Source organism: Cynara cardunculus, unplaced genomic scaffold (assembly GCF_001531365.2).
Source record: "Cynara cardunculus var. scolymus isolate 2C unplaced genomic scaffold, CcrdV1 Un_Scaffold_2233, whole genome shotgun sequence".
Taxonomy (NCBI): Eukaryota; Viridiplantae; Streptophyta; class Magnoliopsida; order Asterales; family Asteraceae; genus Cynara; species Cynara cardunculus.
Window position 1 is genome coordinate 37,744 of NW_020201019.1, and position 22,569 is coordinate 60,312.

A 22,569-nucleotide genomic window follows, 5' to 3' on the forward strand; every position below is an offset into this window, starting at 1 on the left:
GCTAAGATCCGCGTTAAAGAATTATGCTCTGTTGATTATACACATAACAAGAAGTTTAACTAGTAGGTAGCGGGTACCAATTGTATCCTTATATAAATATTTCTCCATCACGAATTTTAGTGACTTTGGACATTTAGCATCGACGGCATTGTCGTCATCGCCTTTGAGCTTATTATAGTCGTAAAGGCCGGACCTGTTGGTTATGATGCAAGAATTGTAAAGTGTTGATTTGAGGCTTGCATACCTTCCAAAAAAGTACCTAATGACGGTACCTAATCACATTGTCTTCCCATTTAGGGGTGTTTGGGATTTGCTTATTTAAAACAACTTATGTTTTTTTGTAAAAAATGTTTATTAACTTACGTGGTATCAAACCGGAGTTTTGTAAAAAGTGTTTGGATTAGCTTATAGCGATACCAAAAAATAATAAGCTGATAAGTTGTTTTTTAGTGTTTGACAAATTTTGCTTATATATGTAAAATGACCAAAAAAGGCAGTCTTTCATATTATTGTTTATAAAGTAACATGTAAAAAATTATTTTTCATCATTTATAATAATATATTTGACAAAAATTTATATCAATAAGATTAATAATTAACAAACATTAATAAAACATGGTTAAAATGATAAACTGGTAATAAACAGTTTTTCATAAGTCATGAAGAATTAACTTATCAAAAACTGCTTATTACCGGTTTGGCACTGGTATAACCAGTTTTATTTGTCCTCATCCAAACACTAGCATTTAACTTATTATCCGTGTCAAACTAAAATAAGTCAAAAAACACCTAAAATAAACAATCTCAAACACCCGGTTAATGACGGTAGGCTTTCTCATTTGTTTTCCCATTAATTTATAACGCACCAATAACAATGACATATTGGGAAACATCTTGAGGATCACTATAGGAAAACCATAGATACGTCGTCGTATGAGGTGCAAAATGGTGTCAATTTCTGCATCAAGAAAGAATGTCTCCTCCAACACCCTAAACACAAGGTTCTGTATGTCAGACATATGATCCCACCTCTTGATATCTGGAGACTTCTGCCATAACCATATTTAATAACCACCACCATCTTAGATACTACTAACAATCAAAGTAATCCTATAATTCCTTATAGAGAATGACACAACATGCCAAGTGCTTTATGATTTCTTAGATGAAAACCAAACCATTTTCAAGAATAGATCCCCAATAACCATGTATCTCATGTCGAAAAGAACACCAACGACGAAATCACTGTATTGGACCGAATGGATTTACAAAAAGACCATCCAGTAATTTCCTTCTAGCACCAAAAACTATGATTCTTTTCTAAAAATTTACAGAATTTTACTCCCAAGACTGAAAAGATGAAATCAAAACCTAGCTTCAGAGCCCCATTTGGGCTCCTAGAATATGGCCCCCTTGGGGCTTTCTATTTGATTGTATCAAAAGGCCCAATGAATTGGGATTTCCCTATTGGTCCAGGTCATTTCGGGGCAAGCGGATGATTTATGATGAAGAGGATGAGCTTCAAGAGAATGATTCGGAGTTCTTGCAGAGTGGAACCGTGCAGTACCAGACACGAGATAGATCTTCCAAAAAACAATGCCCCAATGCATTTGGGACCCTACAGATCACGATGATTGGTTGGGGCCTTCGTTCCCTCTCAAAATGATCAATGGATACACTGCACAAAGATTTATGTATAGCTTGAAAAGTTCCATCAAATGGGTATTATTTGCATGCCACTCTAAATGTCTATAGCTTAATTTATTTTGACCTAGAGCTTAATAATTCTGCATGCCAATGACTACGACCCCTTGTCAAAACCATATAATAAATTCAGATAAAACCAACAACTGTATAACTATTTTAGGATACCAAATTGATTTGAGTTTGGCATCATATACATATATGCATACATACAAGATTGAACATCATTTTTGATTGCTGATCTAATTCATATTTCAAAACCCCGGAACAGGAATTTGAGTAAGACATTTATAGTAATACGAATGCCGCCATTTTTCATGTCGTTGTTGCCTTGGTCTTCCCACGGAAGGGGGACAATAGAGAAAAGTGTCTTGAAGCTGTCAAGTAGAAACAAACAATCAAATACTCAGATACATTAAAGGTCAACACAAACACCCTTACCATTCCTACTTTCAGGTCAACCGAAAAGCAAAAAATTGGTTGGAATCTAATAGAGTAGAATATAGCTAAAAACTCACACTTTTGAGAAGTATGAGCATGACTGGGAGTTTGATCTTCAGAGATTAAGGTCTTCAATGTTTGAACTGCTGAAATATCCATAAAGTCAGCAAATACTAATAGTTAGAATAGTGATGGTGAAAATAAGATGGATTTTGTTTAACCCCTCTGTTATCATGTAATGCAAGTTGTGGTCATTGTATTGTAAAAGTTATTTATTTGCCTCATTTTGAAATCCTTAGAGCATCTTATGTTGGATCTCCTAAATCTGTCCACCAATATTATATTTTGGCTCAAAAGTAAGACTCATAGGCAAAATAAATAAATTTAATAAAACTTATTTACTAAATCATACATCAACTCCTAAAATACAAGCTATTGAATGGAATAGTAAATAAAGGATCCCTACATTTATATAGAGGCCAACTTCCTGCTTGAATTGTAGATCCACATGATATCTTTATTATTTCATTAGTTCCACCATATAACACACAGCAAGGATGGATATTTTCATTTAAGGTTGAATGCTAGAAGTCACTTGTGTTCTAAGAAGGCAACACCAAACTTGTGAAGAGCTCTTTGCTTTATGAGACATTATTTTTTTTCCTACTCTGTTAGTGCAAAGATTTATTTTTTACATGATCAGCTCTTAAATAACAACAAATGTCTAATTCCTATAAATAAGGTATTCAATCGATAAGAGTGATGGTGCAGGAAGATTGATTATCTTGTCGATCATGTGGTTACAAACGTGGATACAAGACATTAGCTTTTTATTCAATCATCGGAGAGTAGCATAAGCACAGCCACACATAAGGAAAGCTGCCTAAATGAATATTCAACTTCCGACACATTTTATTTTAAATGATGGATGTTAGAAACTGGGTATGGCTATTAGATATCGATGAAAAGAGCTTGGATAGAATCACTGTCCATAAAACAGGGTCGAACCATACTTTTATTCCATTTTATTGCCTTTCAAAAAAAATATTTCGACCCCGTTTCAGCCTATGGGTATCATGAAATTTACTCGGAGATAATCCAAATACACACTCAAGATTTGAAGGCAAAATCTTGAGCAGAACACAGATGTGTTTTCGGTCTGTTAAATTGAGATCTAAAACTCCTTAAATATGTAGTTATTCGCCAATTAATTTGGGTGGTTAAGTAGTTATTGAAGATAAGAACAGTCATCAAATAACTACTAATGGATAAGATCAAAACAACAGTAAATTCATTCCGAGTTTAAGTCCCATATTCTGAAGTGAAGTTCAGAAGGCTACATGCCTTCTGACTAGAAGTTCAGAAGACCACACGCCTTCTGAGTATAAAGTCAGAAAGTTACACACCTTCAGAATAGAAGTTCAGAAGACTACATGCCTTCTGAATAGAACTTGGCACATATCGGCAAGGGGCTCTGCCCCTAGAACCTTCGCCTTGAACCCCACTTTATGCTGATCTTAGGTCCACGATAGCTTATATGAGTGCACTCCGCACCACGTATAACCAATGAACCCTATTGATCTAAAGTAAATCACAACTACACTAGAAATGTTTGATGACACTAGAATCACCAACATGGATTTGTTGGCTTAGTTTTGATATGAATCCAGTTCAGTTATGAAAAACAAGAGTTCCTATTTGCTTATACTCATTACAACTAGAGTACTAGACCTTCCATATCCTTTGAGAAAAACCAATGTACTTAACATATTTCATTGAGCGTAGCAATAAAGCAATTAGGAGTTACCTTCACCAGAAGTAGCATCATTCAATGTAACATTATCTGGTTCATAACCATTCCCATTTGCCGTATCTGAAGGGCTGTGGCTTTTCTTTCCTAGTTTCAGAAGTCGTCTGAATCCTTTTGCTTCCTTTACTTGGGGCTTCTCAAGGACTTCAGGGATCTTTTCCAGCTTCAAGTTGTTAAAATCATAAATATATGCTTTTTCAGTTCCCCCACCCGAAGACGCAATCCCAAAGGTTGTCTGAGGTGCTTTGGCATAGTCTGAATTTCTAGTAGATGGGTCTTCAAAAGATGAAACACGTGCATAAGGGGCTTGGTAGGTTTTTTCAGCTGACCTTGTGCCTGGATTTTCAGCCAATTCCTCCATAGAACTTTTCCTCGCCTGATCAGCAGGATAACAACATTAGGAAAACAATCTGTAACCCAGACTACCACAGTTAAAATGAGAAGAACAATGTGATGTTCACAGCAAAGTATTTGGTATCATGTCACCTAAATGTTTAAGGTTCAAAGATAAAATTATCAGAGGAAATATCCTGAATGTTCAGTACATCAATTAATGGATACACATAAAAAGCCCATATTGTAACCTAAGTTTATCTCCTGCACTATGTTAGAAAATGTATATCAATCGTCTTCAACTTGTAAACAGAAGAGGATTTACAAAACTGAAAGAGACAACTAAAAAGGAACCATTCTTTAAATTGTCTTTTCTTCTTAAATGATGACTCCTCTATGGTCCTCCCCTTCTCTCCTTCAAAGAAATCTTGTGGTGTGAAATTCTGATGGATTTAGAAGACCAGTCCATATAAACTCCTTTCTTATCCTAGAAGAGTAAGAAGGCGTTTCTACTTCTAAAGGTAACCCCTGAGCATCAAGCTATTCCTTGGACAATTTTAGCGGTCATGTGATATGGTAGAAGATATGGGAGATCCTATGTTTGGTTTGATGGAGATGTATGTGAAAAAGAAGCAGCTATGCACATCTCTTAGACTTGTATATTTAACTGGTGTTCAAATGAAGTGGTGGATGAGAACTTGGCTCAAGTAAAGGTCGTTGGTACTTCTGCCAACCTGCTTTGGTTGAGCTGATATAGGTGCATCATGGAGATCATTCAGCCAATGTACATGAACAACATATATAGATCGTATATGTTGAAAGTTGAGCAATGCTCCAGCTTCAGGAGTGTAATTATCTAATAGGTTGCTTAAGGTCTCAATGCCATGCTTTCGACCCATTGGCTTGCTTTCATACTCTACTTATTCTGGGTTCAAGTAAGTGATATAGTTAAACTTTTCAATAAGCATTTGTTTGCAGTTGTGAGAATAAAGTAGATCTGTGCAACTTGATAACTAGAATAGCAACTTCTGATTTAGTGTTTGAACACCCCTGAATAATGACAAAATTAAGATGCCATGGACCACAACCACACACTATCGATATTCTTTAATGGTTACTTATATTAGAGAAAGAGGTCTTTTTGGAGCAATTCTTAACCAAAAAGGAAATATTGCATCTATTTCTTTGACATCCCGTAAAAGGAAATTGTTGCATTTGTTACAGGGTGAACAGAGTATGTGATGAAAAATACACAAAATTATCACTGATTTTACCTCACAAGATCTAGGATCTTTCTGTAATTGGATTGAAATTGTCCCCTTATCAACAATTTCCATGGACAAAGGCACTTCATGACTGGCTGCACAATCTTCCTCGATATTCTTCCCTATTCCATGATTACTATCAAATTCCTTGGTTACTCTAGCTGCAGTTCCCACAGTTATTGATGGCTGCTTATGTTCAAGCATAACAGTCTTTTCAATAATGGGGTTGTCAGCAGCATCACTCTGATGCAATAACCTTTCGTTTAAATTCAGTTTAACAACTTCAGAAGTTGCAACATGCTTGTCATCCTTCACCTTCACAACAGTTTCCTTTGTGCCTGAAATCTTTTGGCTTGGCTTTGAAGGTACTTTAGATGTTCTGATCTTCAGCTCAGGCAGCATTGCAGCCTTACTTCGATCAAGGTTCATAATAGCAGAAACCCTTTTGCTCTCAGGCCCATTGGATAATTTTGGTTTTGAAACAGGATCTGCACTCCGTGTCTTGAAAGAAGTAGCAGCATGACTGTTGATCTTTTTAGGTTCGGATAGTCTTCTAATCCGTGTCATAGAAGCCTTTGAATCAGGAGTAACAGGATTGATTTCTTTCTTTGTATCCGACATGGATGACATGGATCTAGTCAATCTATTCCCTGCCGAATTACTCCCATCAATTGATTTGCTGCTTGTTGAGGGTTTCTTTGAATTGCTGGATCCTAAGGGAGTAGTCCTTATTTTGGACCTTTGCAGAGGAGATGACGATCCAGGCTCTGAATCAGTGAACTTGGATCCTCTGTTGGACATGGGGGAAAGTTTAGATGGTAACTGTTTTTTGGTGGGAACTGTAGACTGACCAGACATGGAACTGGCTCTTGCCGCAATTCTCTTTTGCCGCTCCATCTTTAGAGCTTCAAGTCTTTTATGTTCTGCATCTTGCTGAAAAGAAACTAGATTTAAGCATAGGTGGTACTGACAGAAAGATTGATCATTCCTGCTAGGGAAATGAATATGAAATATGATAAAAAGGTACAGGAAAGACAATGAATGATGTGATACCAAAAGACAAAGTTAATTTATATCATTCTAAAATTTTAAAATAATCAGCAATAGTACCTGCTCTTTCTTCATTTTCTGGAGATCTGCTTTATAGGATCTTAATTTCTCCGCACGTGCTCGTGCATCCTCTAGAGGATTTATAATCTTCGATGGTTTTCCCTTCCTTATAGGTCCCCCAAACTTCTTATCTGAAGTAGCCTGGTTAGCTTTTGACTGTTGGTGCTTTTCTGCACTTTTAGACCCTTTTTTCACATCAGTCAAAGCCTCCTTGCTCTTTCTCTCATGTGAAGCAGCATCTTCAGCTAACTGCATTTCATAGTCTAAAGCAGGATCATACCCTATAGATCTCTTTTCAAGACCTCGTTCTGGCATCAAGCTTAAGTCATGCGGCTCAAAGTTAACTCTATTAGATTTGTTTTCTGGATTTTGAGTATTGGATGAGATTTCATAATCCATGTTGATGGTAGTTCTACTGTCATTTACACCTGAAGTTGAACGCAAGGAAACCATCATTGCTTCACCATCAATAGCATGCAAGCCATGTCGGTCCAAATTGGCAGTCACTCCCTCGAAACCATTATCGGCCAGTAGATCTGACGAATTCTGTACATTTGCATGTAATCTTCCACCTACCATAAAATCATCATTTCCGCTCCTGTATACAATTTTCCTTCCATTTTTGTCATAGGACTGTATGTCAATTCTGTGCCCTTCACCATCATTGTCACGTTCTTCATGAGCTAATGGATCATTAGCAAGGGTTTTTTGCCGCCTTTTCGTTTGAGGATCCCTGTCCATTGCAAATATATCTTCATTAGCAGAGCGGCCATCTTCTGCAGCTCCTTTGAGTAAATAACTTTGAAATGCTTGCCAGTGGCCACTATCTGCTTCCTTTCTATTAACAGTCTCAGATTCTGATTCTTTTAGGTTACCTTTTCTCTTTGGGGATCTTAAGCTTCTTTTATGTGTATCACTCTCAGTTTCATCATCGTCGTCGGTGTCAGAAACTGTTTCTGATTCATCTTCTGAGGAATTCTGCCTTTTGGAGTTAATGTAGTTAATATTTCGGATAACCACCCTGCCTGATTTCTTTTTACCAGATTTTCCAGCACTCTTATGTCGTTCTGAACCAAATGAACTTTCTTCATTCACCGATTCAGATTCAGGGTTGCTATATCTATTATCCATGGACTGCCTCTTTTGTTCAGTTCTATGGCCACCACTAGAATGAGGATCCTCCATCGATGGATAAGGTGGAGGATAAAATGGACCACTTCCTGGATAATGTTGATAGTAGGGCAATTCTTGCATGGGATATGCTTGATATACTGGTACACCGCCGGGTGAAGAATGCATAGCCCAGGGAGCGAAAAATGGATGTGGAAATTGTCCTGTATGCTGACCAGCTGAACTTGGTCATCCAAATGACAACAAATGAATTTACTTAGCTATTTGTTAATGAAAAACGTCTTCAGAATAAAACCAGGATATACCCAAACAAGACTACAAGATAACTAAATGTTATTAAACATAATTATTAAAATATTATCCAAATGAAATTAGAAAAAAGAAAATATTAAATGTTAGCCTAACATGTTAGCATAAAAGTAATAACATTAACACATTATCCTACAGTTATAATAAAATAGGATAGGGCCTGGTGGAGACCATTTAGGGCCAGCAGGCCTGGATTGATCCTTGTATTTGGGAGGCAGGACCAATCCTAACTTTGACTGGGCCACAGAGGGACCAATTGGGATGGACCTTTGTGCATCTTCACACTATCACTTCCAATTATATTTACTTTCCAAGTTCTGATGACAACTGAAACTATCAAACAAGTTCCGGCACAGAGGTGAATAAGCATGGGCTTAATTGAACATGAAGACTTTGTTTGTGTGATTTGAGCAACTCTTCAGGCTACTTATTTTCTCAAATTTGCTGAGGAGCATGTTCAAAACATGGCTATCCCAGTCAAAACATGAAGTCTATGTTCTCTAGAATCCAATGGGTTATTCTAGTCAATCGAGTTGTTCCTTTTTGCCCACTACCATTTCTATCGGCCTAGAAGCCTTTCATCTGTGGAAGTGGGAGCAGCTTCTATTTGATGATATATACTGTTATCTCAGGGGGTGAAATATCCAAACATTAATACTGGGAAGAGATTGTAACCTACATAATTGGATCTGGCAGAAGGGATCATAGTGACAATATAGGAAGTGTGGTAAATAATGAGACAAATTTTTTATTATGAAGAGCCCACTTAAATAATAAAACTGCTCAAGTAAGTCCTTACCTGCATTTCGATCGCTGCCTGGTTTCTCTTTAGTTTCTGAAGTAGCCTCACTCCTGGGTTCATTATGTATGTTGGTCATACTTGAAAGCACAACTCCTGATGCATTCATGGCAGAGTAATCTGATTTGCTAGACATTGCATCTTCTGCTGCTATTTCAACCCATTGTCCAGAATCGTGTTTCTGCTTCCACAAATCCACAAACTTCAAGCAAGCACTCCTGTTTGTGCATCAAAAAAATGAAAGGAATGTAATATTCATGCAAACGATAAACAGCAACACGTAAGGATTATTATGCAAATATAGCTCCTTACATTAGACGTGATGCACCAAAGGATTCAGCAAACAATAACAAATTTGCCACATGCTCAATGTCAAATCCAGCAGCCGCAGCACGTGCAAAAGCCATGCCTTGTTCTTTCTTCAGCACTGTTTTGCGTGTCTCAAGAACATTTAAGAGCTGGAGTCTGAATATACGCAAATAGAAAATAAATATATGCAGCTGGCCACATTGAATAACAAATTAGTGATGCGAATGAAATTTTTTAGTTTGAGACTAAAATATTACCCCATTTCTATAAGATTAGAAATTAGTTTTCTTCGCTTATACAACTTTATTAGTTGATTCGAAACAAAGTACATAACATATTTAAGAACGCTCAAGTACTCTCTTATAATTTTTTCAAATCACTGTCTGTTGTCATTCCAGGAAAAGTCGAAAAGGAATGAGTGGCAGGTTAAGCTTAAAGCACTATGTTTGTCACTGTAGTATATGTTGATTGCACTCCATCCCAAAAATAATAGGGAACATAAGCCATACTTTTAGCAGTGATAGAGGTAACTAATATATAGAAATATAGATGTGATTTTCATGAAGAAGTGTCATTACACTTGGCCTTTAGGGAGAACTTTAAAAAGGGAAGATATCGATTGGAGAATTGGAGATTTTCTCACTCATACAAAAACACACCATTTGCACCTTTGCCAGGCCTATAGAGCACATTACTACACTAGTGCCATCACACACCAACTGGAACAACTCGAACAATGCCTAACTGAGAACCTATACCCAATCTTCAACCACCCATCAAAACTGAACCAGTCCTAAGCAAAACTGTTCTGGAAGATCTAAGGTGAAGTCCACAACGTGGACTTTGAAGACCATCAAGAATCCAATACGGGGCCTAATACTTGAGCAATATCTTTTGACTCGTCTCTAAACCTACTCTACCAGCTGAAATAGAGCCTCAGGATGAAAACTAAAATTTTCCAATCACTTTTGGGGAAGGATGTAGAGAATGCACCGAACGCCAGGTATATCCTCTTGCAAATTATCTTCCATTCAAAACTTCTCACTTGCACATAGAGTCACCCTTATCAACCAAAACACTATTTTCCCATTCTCACCAACCTGGGTGAGGCATTATCCAATGAAAAGTTGGGATAAACCATGAATGAAAAGATGGAAGAATTAGAAGAACATGAGAATTACTAAGGATGCTATAGCCTATAAGGAAAGAAGCCCGTAGAATGCAGTGGATTGAAGTACAGAGTAGATGGTTCAATTGAAACGTATAAGAAAAGACTTGTTGATAATGTTAAGGAACTCGTAGCATACACTACTACTTGGGACATTTACCCCAATTCTAAAACGAAAATAGTGAGAATGAGTAGATGCCTAGGATTCCATCATTTCCATATAAAACATGCAATTTTGCATGGGGATATGGAGGAGAAAAATATGAATAATTCACCAGAATATGAGAAGAATTTGGCCGAACATAAAGTACATAGACTGAAAAAGCACTAATATGGACTAAAAACAATCTCTTGGCATGGTTTGGAAGATATGCAGAAGTCAAGGATGTCACACATTGTTTAAGCATTTTGACTGAAGAGAGTCAGAACCCTTGTTTGCATGGATGATATAGTTTTGACATGTTGATCAAGACAAAATGTGGTAGCAAGATCAAGGGCAGAGCACAATTCCAAGCAATGACTCAAGGAGTGTGTGAACTACTCTGGCTGAAGACTGTGTAATAAGATTTGAAGATCAAGTGGGATGCTCCAATGAGATTGTGATAATAAGTTAGAAATTAGCATAACCCATAATTTGGTGCAACATGATCAAACAAACACATATTGACAGGTACTTTATCAAGACGTTGGAGAGGAGTGTCATGGCTCTATACACAGTCAGCTTGCAGATGTTTTTTACCAAAGGGTTATTAGGTTCACTATTTGATAGTTCTAAACGCGAGTTGGAAGGGAATGCTTGAGGGGGGTTGTAGGAGAAAATTGGGTGGAAATTATGTATTAGGCTGCTCAAAAATCCATTAGGATCACATAAATTGTGGCACTAAGTTAGATTTTGTGCATATACATGCAGCATTTGTACACTTCTAAATCATTAGAAATGGCATATTACTGTTCCTCAGTTTCTAGCATGTACACTACAATGAGCCTCGTACAATGAGGCAAGCATGTCACCTCACTCCTAGTCCAAACGGAGACCTCTGAGCCTTGTTGCACCTGATGTCTTGAATACAATTGACCCAGCTAACAGAAGCGATTGATAGAATTGCTGCTGAGGACACTTGCAAACTATGGAAGAATAGTCACCATAGTTGACTAATTTGTCAACATAGATGATTCATTTGTGGAAGACAGAAATTAATAGGAGTGGACCCAAACTCTCACTGGCATACCCAACCACCTTTGTCTGTCTCTAGGGAAAATGCTAGCAAAGTTGGATCCAGCTCTAAGTAAAAAAGTGCTAGTACTTCACTCCCCCAAAATGGGACCTTGGATAGGAAAGTAGATGGGTATAACTGGACAAGGACTGGTTCGGTATTAACGTAATTTTACATAGTGTAGGGTCTGGTCCCATGGTTTTCTAAAAAGTCAGGCACTTAACTAACAAGGGATATAAAATCCCTCATTATTAGGTATTTAAACCCCAAGATAATGTGACACACATGTTCCACTTTGTAGTGTGAGTGACTGTAGTTAACTACACCATGAAACAATGCATCAGTACTTTAGCTTCTAATATGTAGCAAACAAAAACCAACCACCTTAGGCAAAAAGTTACTTCTTCACTCCACAACAAATGTCCTGATTTGACTTCGATAGTCAAGTAGACTACTTTAAACTTCATTCATGATATACATTTATTTTATTTAGTAAAAAAATTGACAACTAGTAAACTATACGAAATACATAATGAACAAAAATAGTGTTAGAAATGTAAAGATCATATTAAAAATTGGGGAAGTGTTGGGTTTCAACACTCATAATCAACTTAAGACGCATATTGATGAACAATAAACTTAAGAGAGGAAGCACCAATACTTTGAATTTCTCTCCTTGTCAATGGAACCAGCAGTCTCATGGGCACCAGGCTGCCAACAGAAAAAAAAAACAGAATTAATAGCAAATGATTAAACATTAAAACACATCAGGTGATGAGCACACTTGATGATTCGTTACCTTGTAAATGACAATTGCCTTCTCATCATCAGCGTCACATGTAGATTTATTTCCTGCAAAAAGTTATGGTATGAATTTAATACCAAGTTAAAAACTAACAGAAATGGAAATGCTGCATGGTGCATGTCATTTACTATATAATACCTTCATTGCTTGCCACGGGCTTTTTGTGTTGTTCATCTATCTGTCATGGTGAACACTTAGATTAAGAACAAGTTTATCCTGACATGATATATTAATATATATGCTGCTCATAATGCTCACCAAAAGATCATTGTTTCCTTGAATTGCAATTGCTTCTTCAATCTGTAGGATTTCAGATTCTATGGTGTAGACACGTTCCAGAATCTCGGGAGTGCTCACAAAGCGAACAAAGCTTTAAACAATAAGATATTAGGTTTTGTGCTTTTTCTTCAATATTGAACAGGATTTCATGAGAGATGGCTTTGAAACACGCTTTGCATAAATAGCTTTCAGGTGAAAGGTTTAAAGCAAACACAATAGTAATTCCCCATAAGTGAAAGCAATGAGCAATAGTAGCACAAGAAATTTTAACTTCTCAGTAGTTCAGACATGATAAAAGTGATGGTAATATTTCAACAGAGTCAAAAGGGTGCAAGTTAGCCAGAGGGCACTCGTCAGGGATGATATTAACATGTTCCCAAGTTAACACTGTCGATGTCAAATAAAATAGCAGCAGTTTACATGGTCATATTGATGGGTAACAAATACAAAGAAGGTGAACGACAAAGAACAAGCATACACTAACTAATTATTTGGTTGTCAGGCCTTTTAACTATTATGCCAAACAGAATGTTCACGCAAATCAATAACAATTCACTAGAACGAGTGGAACTTGATAATTTTATCTTGTTCATCCTCAAGATAAGTAATAAGCACTGCATCCTTTCCACATGTTTAAGCTAGCAAGAGGCATTTTATAAAATTTGACACACACACTTGATGTACTTCACTAAGTTGTCACCCCCCCTTCCTTCCAGTGCAATGGAAACTGTCTTCAGTGTGACGAAACCCTAGCAACCCTCCGCTGTCTCTGATGTGATTAAACCCTAGCCACGCCGCTGACCCTGCCCTCTTTCTGTTTACCTGTTTTAGTGCTACTAATCCAGAAATCATCACCTGTTTGTGGGTTTATAGCTGTCAGAAACACCATTGTCTGAATCATTTTGTTCATCTGAAGTCTTGTTCCAGATTTTAGTATAAATTCTTCACAGGGATACCAAGTTCCAGTTCAAGAATCACAGGCTAGTGTTGTTACAATTCCATGTGTAATGCTATTTTGAATATTCCAATTAAACTACAATCTGTGAATTAGGCTCAATGGAATATGTTTGTCCAAATCAGTCTTGAAAGTCTGGACAAGCATGATTATTTGAGTCAGGACCCTCCAAACCTTAAAATCTGGGAGTGAAAGATCAATGATAGTGGAACCTGAATGGCGCTATGGAATGCAATGGAACCACAAGTGCCAAGTATCACCCAAAATTACCCTACCACAAAGAAAATGTGGGAGCACTTGTAGTCTTCCTTCAAGGCTAGGAATCCATGTCCATATGTACTTTGTGTTCGGGTGCTACTTCAAATGTAAGGGAGCTTCGAGCTTTCTTCCCTGTAACTCTAGATGTTGAAGTTGAGGAGCAATTGGCTAAAATGGACATGATGACATTCATTCCCTAATTGTCTCCCAAATTTTCCAGTGCTCGCCCATTGCTACATAGCCACACAACATTTCAGTCATTAGCATTCAGTGCTCGCTCGGAAAATGTACATGAGTAACTCACCATACAGCCGTCTAAATATCAGCATTTGCAACTTCTAGTGCCAGAAATACTAAAAAGGGTAGGTATAAAAACATCCATTGATTCTATTTCAAGGATTACAAACACATGGCGTAGACTAACAACCCCAAGTAGCCTATGCTGAAGATGTTGCGACCACAGTCGTTTAGCAAGGAAAACCCTTCTAGATTGGTTTCACTCCTACGGCTAATACAACACGGTCTTGTACATCGTCTACTTGTTTTTCACATGCTCATCATTCCGGATGATTGATTCCAGTGTCATTCATCATAAGACCGAGAACAAAGATCTTATATCCAATCCTAATATCAATATAACCCATAACCTAGTTAGGTTTACTAATGCATCATCATGTCCAATTATAACCCATAACCAAGAACAAAGATCTATATTCATTCAGATATATGGGGACCTTATCTACTTATCCAATTACCTATACTAGTGATCTTAAATATTTATTACATTTGTTGATGAATTTTCTCGTGCAATCTAGGTTTCTAGCTTAAAATATGGACAGAAATTTCTTCCATCTTTCGAGACTTCTAAACTTAGGTTAAAACCCAACTATACATCTCAACTAACTTTACAAGTTTTTTTCTCCAAGTGTTGCGGTATTATGCATGAGTATACACTATACACCCAGCAAAATGGCATCCTTGAACGGAAAAACTGCCATTTGCTAGATGTGGCTCATATGATGATTTAACCCAGACACCCTTCTCCATACTATTTCCAAAAGGCACCTCTTTTCCTCTAGCTCCTAAAATATTTGGATCCGTCTCCTATATATGTGATCATTACCAAGGACATATTTAAACTTACACCACGTGCTATCAAGTGTTCCTTTGGTATTCACATGGCCAAAAGGGCTATCGTCGTTATAGCCTAAGCCTTTGTAAATATTTTACCTGCATTGACGTTACATGTATTGGCCTTTAATCACCCTAGATGATTTAAAGCAATGTAAGAGTGGTTGCCCTACAAAAGAACCATCCTTGGCATTTAGAACAACTTCCTCCTAGAAAGCACAAAATAAGTTATAAAATAGGTGTTTATAGTGAAGCTTAATCTTGACAGTTCATTATATTTGGTTGAAATCTCGGTTAGTCGCAAATGGACATTCTCATTCTTATGGGATGGATTATGATGACTTGATGAGACATTCTTTCTATGGATACACATAAACCCGACAAGCCAACCAGAAGTAACGGTAGGATTATACATTAAAAATAGTTTGAAAGGATTACGCTTTTCCAAACCAAAGTAGTTGGGTTGGGTTATTTAAATGCCCTTCAACCCAGCCAACCAAACCCATGTGAACCTCTAATTTACAACCCTCTTGTCTCATCTCAACTTCTAAATCCACAATGAGTTATGATCTTTCAACCCCTATTCTAAAAGATCATATGTTTATTTGCATTGAAGTATAGCTAAATCCTTAAATTTTAGGTTTTAAATTTAAATTTAGCCATCTCGTTACAACTATGTTCAACCTAACCAACCCAACACAACCCGAAATGTAACGGGTTGAGTTGGGTTGGGTTATACATTAAAACGATGTCACAATTCTCTAAATCGAAGTAGTTGGATTGGGTTATGCAAATGTCCTCAACCCATGGGTGCCCTAATATTTTTAGGTGGCCAATGTCTTTTGTTTGTTTTTGTATAGACTTGGTTGCCATTAATCATTGGTTGCTCCAGCAGTTCAATGTCAAGAATGTGGACCTTAATGGCACTCTTGAGGAAGAGTACAAGAAGCATCCTCTAGGTTTGTTATCAATGAGGAGGCCTCAAAGGTATATTGATTCCGACTTTCATTATATGGTCTCAAGTTGTCTCCTAGTGTGTGGTATGATTACTTTCATATTTTATTCAGGCATCAAATATAAGGACTCTCTGCATTGACATGCACTCTCTTAGAGGCAATTCATGCTCATGATGATAAGAGCATAACATGAGACAAAGTCTTAACTCTTAAGCATGTTCATAAACAACAGACCGAAACCTAAGAACTTAGTTGATTACTAAAATAACACACAGGTGTCTTCTAGCAATACAATGACCAACCAAATACGAATCAAGACTTTGAATATAGAGTGAAAAATGAGCCATTGTAGAATCTAGTGGTCAGAACATTATGCAAGGCAAAATCTTGCCATTCATAGTTAATCAAGACCAAAATCTTGATCAAATTAAAACCTTATCAGTTAAATACATCTCAAGCTATTTTATTCCTCAGTAAACTAATAGTAATTAGTCATTATTTGATAAGAACAAAAATCATAAAAATTAACCAACACAGTTTGACCAATCAATGCTCAACTAGCCACATTCCCACAGGCAAAAATAAATTAGATAAGATAAGCTGGTCAACAATCTTCTCAGCTAACAACGATGATGGAAGATGCCAAACAAAATCACATAGCAACTCAAGCAATGCAAAACAATTAGCAAGTGAGTGACAAGGATTTTGCATTGCAAGTAACATTGAGCTAAGTACAATATAATTAGGAAACGGGGAGAAGATCAGAAAAGGTGATCAATCAAGTTACCACATTGTGCCATGAACCAAATTCATTCAGGACTCGTAAAGCCCGACAAATGTGGTTAAAATTGGAGGTTGAAGAGATGTGAATGAGGTGGTGGTTGCAATGGTGACAACAAAAGTTGAGACCTCAGATAAAGGTTCTAACAAGTTACCGAGGATGTTGTGATAGAACATAACAAGGGTGGGAATTGAATAAAGATGATGGTTAGGGTCATTAGCCTAGAGTTTGGCAACAACATGTAGGGTTTCTGCTAGCATATAATGACAAAAGGGATTTCTATTTGGTTCCTACACTATGTAAGTGATTAGCATGACAATTGATGTTGATCCTCGAGGGAATCCCCTAAAGGAATAGATAACATACAAGACAGGTCTTATAGGCTTAAAATAAATGGAATAAACAAAAACCGGTTTAACACGTCAAACACATTATGAAAATTAACTAAACCATACTTCAAGTTCTATATATTAATAGTATGGAAATGTTGTCACTTATCAAGCTTTACAAGTTACTTTTTGTACTTGCATCAAAGCACTTCAATTGACCTCTCTAAATTGAGAATCGTCATGACTGCTAGTTCAGTGATAAACTACAAAACCAATTCAACAGGTCACAACACACAAAACTAAAAGACCAACCAAACCATAGTTCTAGTTCTATCTATTAACAGTGTGGAATTGTAACATACAAGGCGTTTCAAATTATATATTTTTTACTTAAACCAAAACACTTGAATTGTTTTCGCTAAAATGAGGATCATTATGACTGCTAGTTCAGTAACATGTCCAAATTGAAACAGATTAATAAACGCTTACCTAAAAAGAAAACAACAGAAATATGCAAAAAGATTGTAAAGTACCAAGAATAATACAAACCTTTCCACCGTACACTTTGTAAACCATGTTGCATTACCGCCAGCTTCTGGTTCAAGCAATACTGAATAGCCACCTTCTGCAATTTGATCTTGAGCTGTCTTTAGATGGGCAATAAAAGGGCTCAGCAAACCAGAAGCAATTTTCTCTTTCTTATCATTTGCAATGATGTACAAATCGCACCTGGTAATTTGCAGCAGTTACGACTAAATTAAGAATTTCAATTGCCATTAAGAAGTATCAACTATATGTATCTTGACTATAAAGCATACATAATTGAATGAAGACTGTCATGTCATCTCATATTGCAAAAGGTGATTAGTCTAAAGCTTTGATGATGTAAACGAAAAGTGAATTACCAATATGACAGATGCATTCCTTTTTATCGTGATGGAACTCTTTCAAGTATTGGGATTACAAAATAAAACTAAAGCAATATTCTTAAAACCTATGGTGTAACACCAAATAGGAAGCAATACAAGTTGATATTAGACTCCCATTGATAGTGACTAAAGCCCAACTTGTATTCAAATGATCGGACAGGGGATCCTCTTCTTTGGTAATTTGAATATAATGCAATATTTATGTTTTGCCTTGTCTTTCCACCTTCTCCATCTTTTGGTGAAATCAATTTTTGATGTTATAAAGAAAACCATAAAAGTAGCAATAGTTTTCATAATCATTTTTGTAACAAAATCAGGTAAACAATTTTCTTTTGGATTGTATCCACTTGGTGCAAGTTTTAGCATCTCGATACTATATTTTGTTATTGAATATGTTGTTTTTTGGTGGTCAAACTTCTAATGCATAGGGTGAACTGGTCTAATGGTTGTTCTAACTAATTCTTTGTAATCTCCGCTAAGAATGACAAGACAAAAGCCAAAAGAATCAACACAACATAAGTAAAAATTTATGCTTATTGAAAATCTATACACAATCACGAGGGATTTAAAAATCTAGTACTTAAGTTAACTATATCTTTAGGAGATTTAGTAGATCTAGGATGACACTAATTAGTAACCATAGCATCTAACTAGGTGAGAACAAGATCAAAGAAAACCAAGCCGTTGAGGATGGGTTTGAATGATTCCTAAAGAATCATCCATTGGCATGTACTCTTCCTCAACCCATTTCTAGCACTTGTAGCCTATGGCATGCTCAAACAAAAAGAGAACCTACATCAAGGCCATATTCTACCATATAAGTCATACCGGCAGCTGCTTTCTCATCAACTCCAAGTCCTACCTCCATGGCATCTAAAGCCCATAATGCTATCAAAGTGCATTGTAAAAATTTCCCAGTCTCATTCTTCTTATTCCCTTAGGGGGCGTTTGGTTAGCCATATAAGTCATAGCGGCAACTGCTTTCTCAATAACTCTAGGTCCTACTTCCATGGCATCTAAAGCCCACTATCAAAGTGCTTTGTAAAAAATTCCCGAGTCTCATTCTTCTTATTCCCTTCGGGGGAGTTTGGTAATGGAATCTGAAGGAATTGGAACAATCAATTTCGTTAACCAAATTCCATGTAGGTATTTGGTTATTTGGTTTACCTATGGAATGGAATTGAATTCCACGCATTCCACCGTTGATGGATTTGGTCATTCCACCAAAGGATAGAAGGAATTCAATTACATTATATTCTATTTTCTCAAAAAGACAAAATTATCACCATCGACCACCACTGTTTTGGAAAAACCGCCGACCACCACCATTCTAAACCTCCACCGACCACCACCGATCTGAACCACCACTCTAAACTACCGCCGACCACCACCGATCTGAACCATCGCCAACCACCCATCGATCTGAACCACGCTGACCACCAAGGATCTGAACCACAGCCGACCACCACCGATCTGAATCACCATTCTGAACCACCGTCGACCACCATCGATCAGAACCACCGTTCTGAAGCATCTTCGACCACCACCGATCTGAACCACACCATTCTAAACCACTGTTGACCACCATTGTTCTCAACTACTGATTTGAACCACCATCGGCCGCCACTGACCTGAACCACCGTTCTAAACCACTATCGACCACCACAAATTTGAACCACCATCGTTCTAAAAGGGGTATTTTGGTCATTTATCGTTTATTCATTTCAATTTTGAAGCTACATTCTACGAACCAAATAGGCAGATTCCAAATCATTTAACAAATTCCATTTCAATTCATTCCAACAAAACAGGCTGTCAAATTCCATTCCAATTCCTTCAAAGTCAAATTCCTTTGACAAATTTCATTCCTTCATAAAACATTATGCTAACCAAATGCCCCCTTAGTGTACAGGAAAAGTACTTTTGTGCCCACTGTTATGTAGAAGGGCGTATGAAGGAAGAGAGATATAAGCTTCACTGAACGGATCAAGGTTTCAATCAGAGCTCTTCTTAACTTAGCTTTCCCTCTTCTTTTGCTAGAACATGCATACAATCTTGAAAAATCATCCACTACACAAGTATTGAATAATTACTTCAAATACCCACGAATCACAAGTACCTTTGTAATCAACCCAATGTAACCAAAGGTTCATGTTGGTAACACATGCGTACTTTCATCTTACTTCAAAGTGATAATTATATGCTTTCTCGAAAGTAATATAGCCTTGCCAAAGGGCCTTTGGCCTGGTGGTATCTGAGTCTTTTGCCTTGTAGGAGGTCAGGGGTTCAAACCTCACCAATGATGAGGAGGGTGTGTGAGTTTATTTGTTGCATTTGTCGTATATAAAATATATTATATACTTCAAAAAAGAAGTAATATAGCTTTCATGTTTCCATTACTTTGTATTGTTTTTTTAACTTTTAGTCTATATGACTATATCTAATTTGATATAAATTTATGTATTTCTTTTAAACATTCAATGTGTCACCTAACTTAAAATTGACATATTTGTTTTAGATTATGGTTTGTTTTGTTGAATAACTTAATTTTGTCCTTGTTGCACTATCGATGTGATAGTGTACTCCACAAGAGAGAGAGAGATTGATTCTATTGCTAACCAGGAGGATTACTATGCGTTACAATGATCCTTGAATCAAGAAATCAGCAAAACAAAGCCTTCTGCGTCCCTTACTAAAAATGGGAAAAAAAAAGTTATGAAAAACCTCAACGAGGAAGCTACTGCCCAAAAATATCTAAAGACGACCCTTTTTATACCCAGGGGCCGAACGTGAATTTGCATTGCGACCTAGCCACGACCTAGGTTGCAAGCCAAGTAGCGCAGGTCCAAATCGTCGAGTTCGAGGCAAGGGTGGCAACCTCCTTACGCAGCTAGGCGTTCAATCCAGTGGGTTGTGCGATTCCACATGGGTTGTATCAATTTTGAGCAGGCAAAATGTTGCATTCAAGCAAAAAGGGTCAGAAATTTATATACAGTTGGAGAAACCGAGCCTTTCTCAACTCTCAAGTGCCAAGCTAAACTGCCCCTCTACGGCAGCATTGGACAATGAAATTCCCTAAATCGGGACGCAATATTGGATTTAGTATATGTTTGTTTGTTTTCTAGATTTCAGATGCTTCAATCTTTGCCAAAAATGATGATAATAATCAATCGAACATACATCAAGAAAAGATATGCACATTCAGAGGAGGTCAAATGCCCTAAGGAGCAAGTTCGAACAGAATGAACACTCATGATATTAAATGAGACCATATACTGGAACTACAAGGCGAAGTTCCATTTCGAAACTCTTAAAGATATTTTAACTTTGCCTTTTATACAATTAGCGAAAGAAGACACAAAATTACCTTGTTCTTGTGGGCGTGAGTTGGAATACGACAGAATCCAAACGAGTTCTTGACTTCATTGTTAGTTGAAAATCCGATCAGATGGAAAGAAAAGCTGTAGACTTGGACCTTTTGGGGACTTTGTAATAGTCAGAATTGAGACATTTCAAATCAAAAAATGGAACAGATTTGACAGGGAAAAGCTAGAGAAAGTCAAAATGATGTTTGATGAGTGAGCTGATGTTGCAGAGCTAAAGCAGAAACTTGAAAGAGATCCTTTAATGGTGGCTGCTGCTGCTGCATTGAAGAGAGAAAGAGAGTATCCAAAGTGCCCTTTTCTCTCTCTCTCTCGACTGTTTCCTGAAAGAAATTAGCAATCTTCACATCTACACTCCCTATATTTTGAATAATTTTACATTAACAACCCTCAAAATATGAAATAATACAAAAAGTATCCACATTTTTTTTGTATTTTGATTTGTTAAAAAAATCTTAATATAAATATCAATTAATAATTAGTAATTAATAATTATACAAGAGCACCTAAATAACACTCTTTTTAAAAAATAGTAAATGTATTTGCTCAAATTTATTTTCCTCAAAATATAGGTAAAAAGTAAATTTGGTTTTCTAATATAAAAAGTTCTAAAACTTGATTATTATTGAAAATAAACATTTTGGAATCACAAAATATATTAAATGGAGAGGATGTGAAAATAAAATTGAATTCCAAATTGTAATATTAAAAATGTAAATAGAAAAGGATTTGATATTGATTTATAATTCACATGATAATAGAATCAAGCATGGTAATGGGTGGAGATGGGGCGGGTTTTGTAATCCCCTGCCCCGGTTTGTAGTAACATCCACTGCCTCCCTAGTCTCCAGTGGGTATAGGAATTAACATCCTATCCCCGGTCAAATCTCTATCAATCTCAGTCAAATCCTATAAATAATATCTTTTAATTTGATTCTACGGGGAATTCTCGACCTCGGTTTGAGTCTACCAGGAATCTCTGGCCCCGGTTTGAGTCTACCAGGGATCCCTAATCCCGAGACCCGTATTAGCAGGGAATCTCCGTCTTCGTTCAGGTCAGGTGAACCGCGTTCCCCACCGGATCGGGACAAATCATCATCCCTGAATAAAATGGGTCATAAAAGTATTTCCAATAAGTTTCCTCAAATAAAGTAAATAAAGATTTTAAAC

General features: G+C 36.9%; 1 protein-coding gene across 2 annotated transcripts; it reads right to left on the reverse strand.

The window, feature by feature from the left end:
• Positions 1-1,815: 1,815 nt before the first annotated feature.
• LOC112502949 (COP1-interacting protein 7) lies at positions 1,816-21,646 on the reverse strand. 2 transcript variants are annotated; one of them, XM_025106984.1, is made up of 13 exons: positions 21,384-21,646; positions 17,637-17,816; positions 12,657-12,768; positions 12,537-12,576; positions 12,393-12,445; positions 12,255-12,304; positions 9,215-9,367; positions 8,903-9,120; positions 6,664-8,012; positions 5,563-6,486; positions 3,953-4,331; positions 2,223-2,288; positions 1,816-2,081 (listed from the first exon to the last, which is right to left on the reverse strand). In XM_025106984.1, exons 1-13 carry the CDS (start codon positions 21,440-21,442, stop codon positions 2,020-2,022), a joined length of 3,645 nt encoding a protein of 1,214 aa, XP_024962752.1. In that variant the 5' UTR covers positions 21,443-21,646; the 3' UTR covers positions 1,816-2,019. The 2 variants fall into 2 exon arrangements, with proteins under 2 accessions (XP_024962752.1, XP_024962751.1); XM_025106983.1 differs by having other exon boundaries at positions 2,223-2,291.
• Positions 21,647-22,569: the final 923 nt, after the last annotated feature.

Bases quoted from the DNA above. Each gene is read 5' to 3' on its own strand.
- LOC112502949 (XM_025106983.1), bottom strand. From the start codon at position 21,442: ATGAAGTCAAGAACTCGTTTGGATTCTGTCGTATTCCAACTCACGCCC. The intron at 12,446-12,536 runs GTATTATATAGT...AACTTTTTGCAG, and splicing joins GCCCGTGGCAAGCAATGAAG to GAAATAAATCTACATGTGAC. The intron at 9,121-9,214 runs GTAAGGAGCTAT...ATGCACAAACAG, and splicing joins TTTGGTGCATCACGTCTAAT to GAGTGCTTGCTTGAAGTTTG.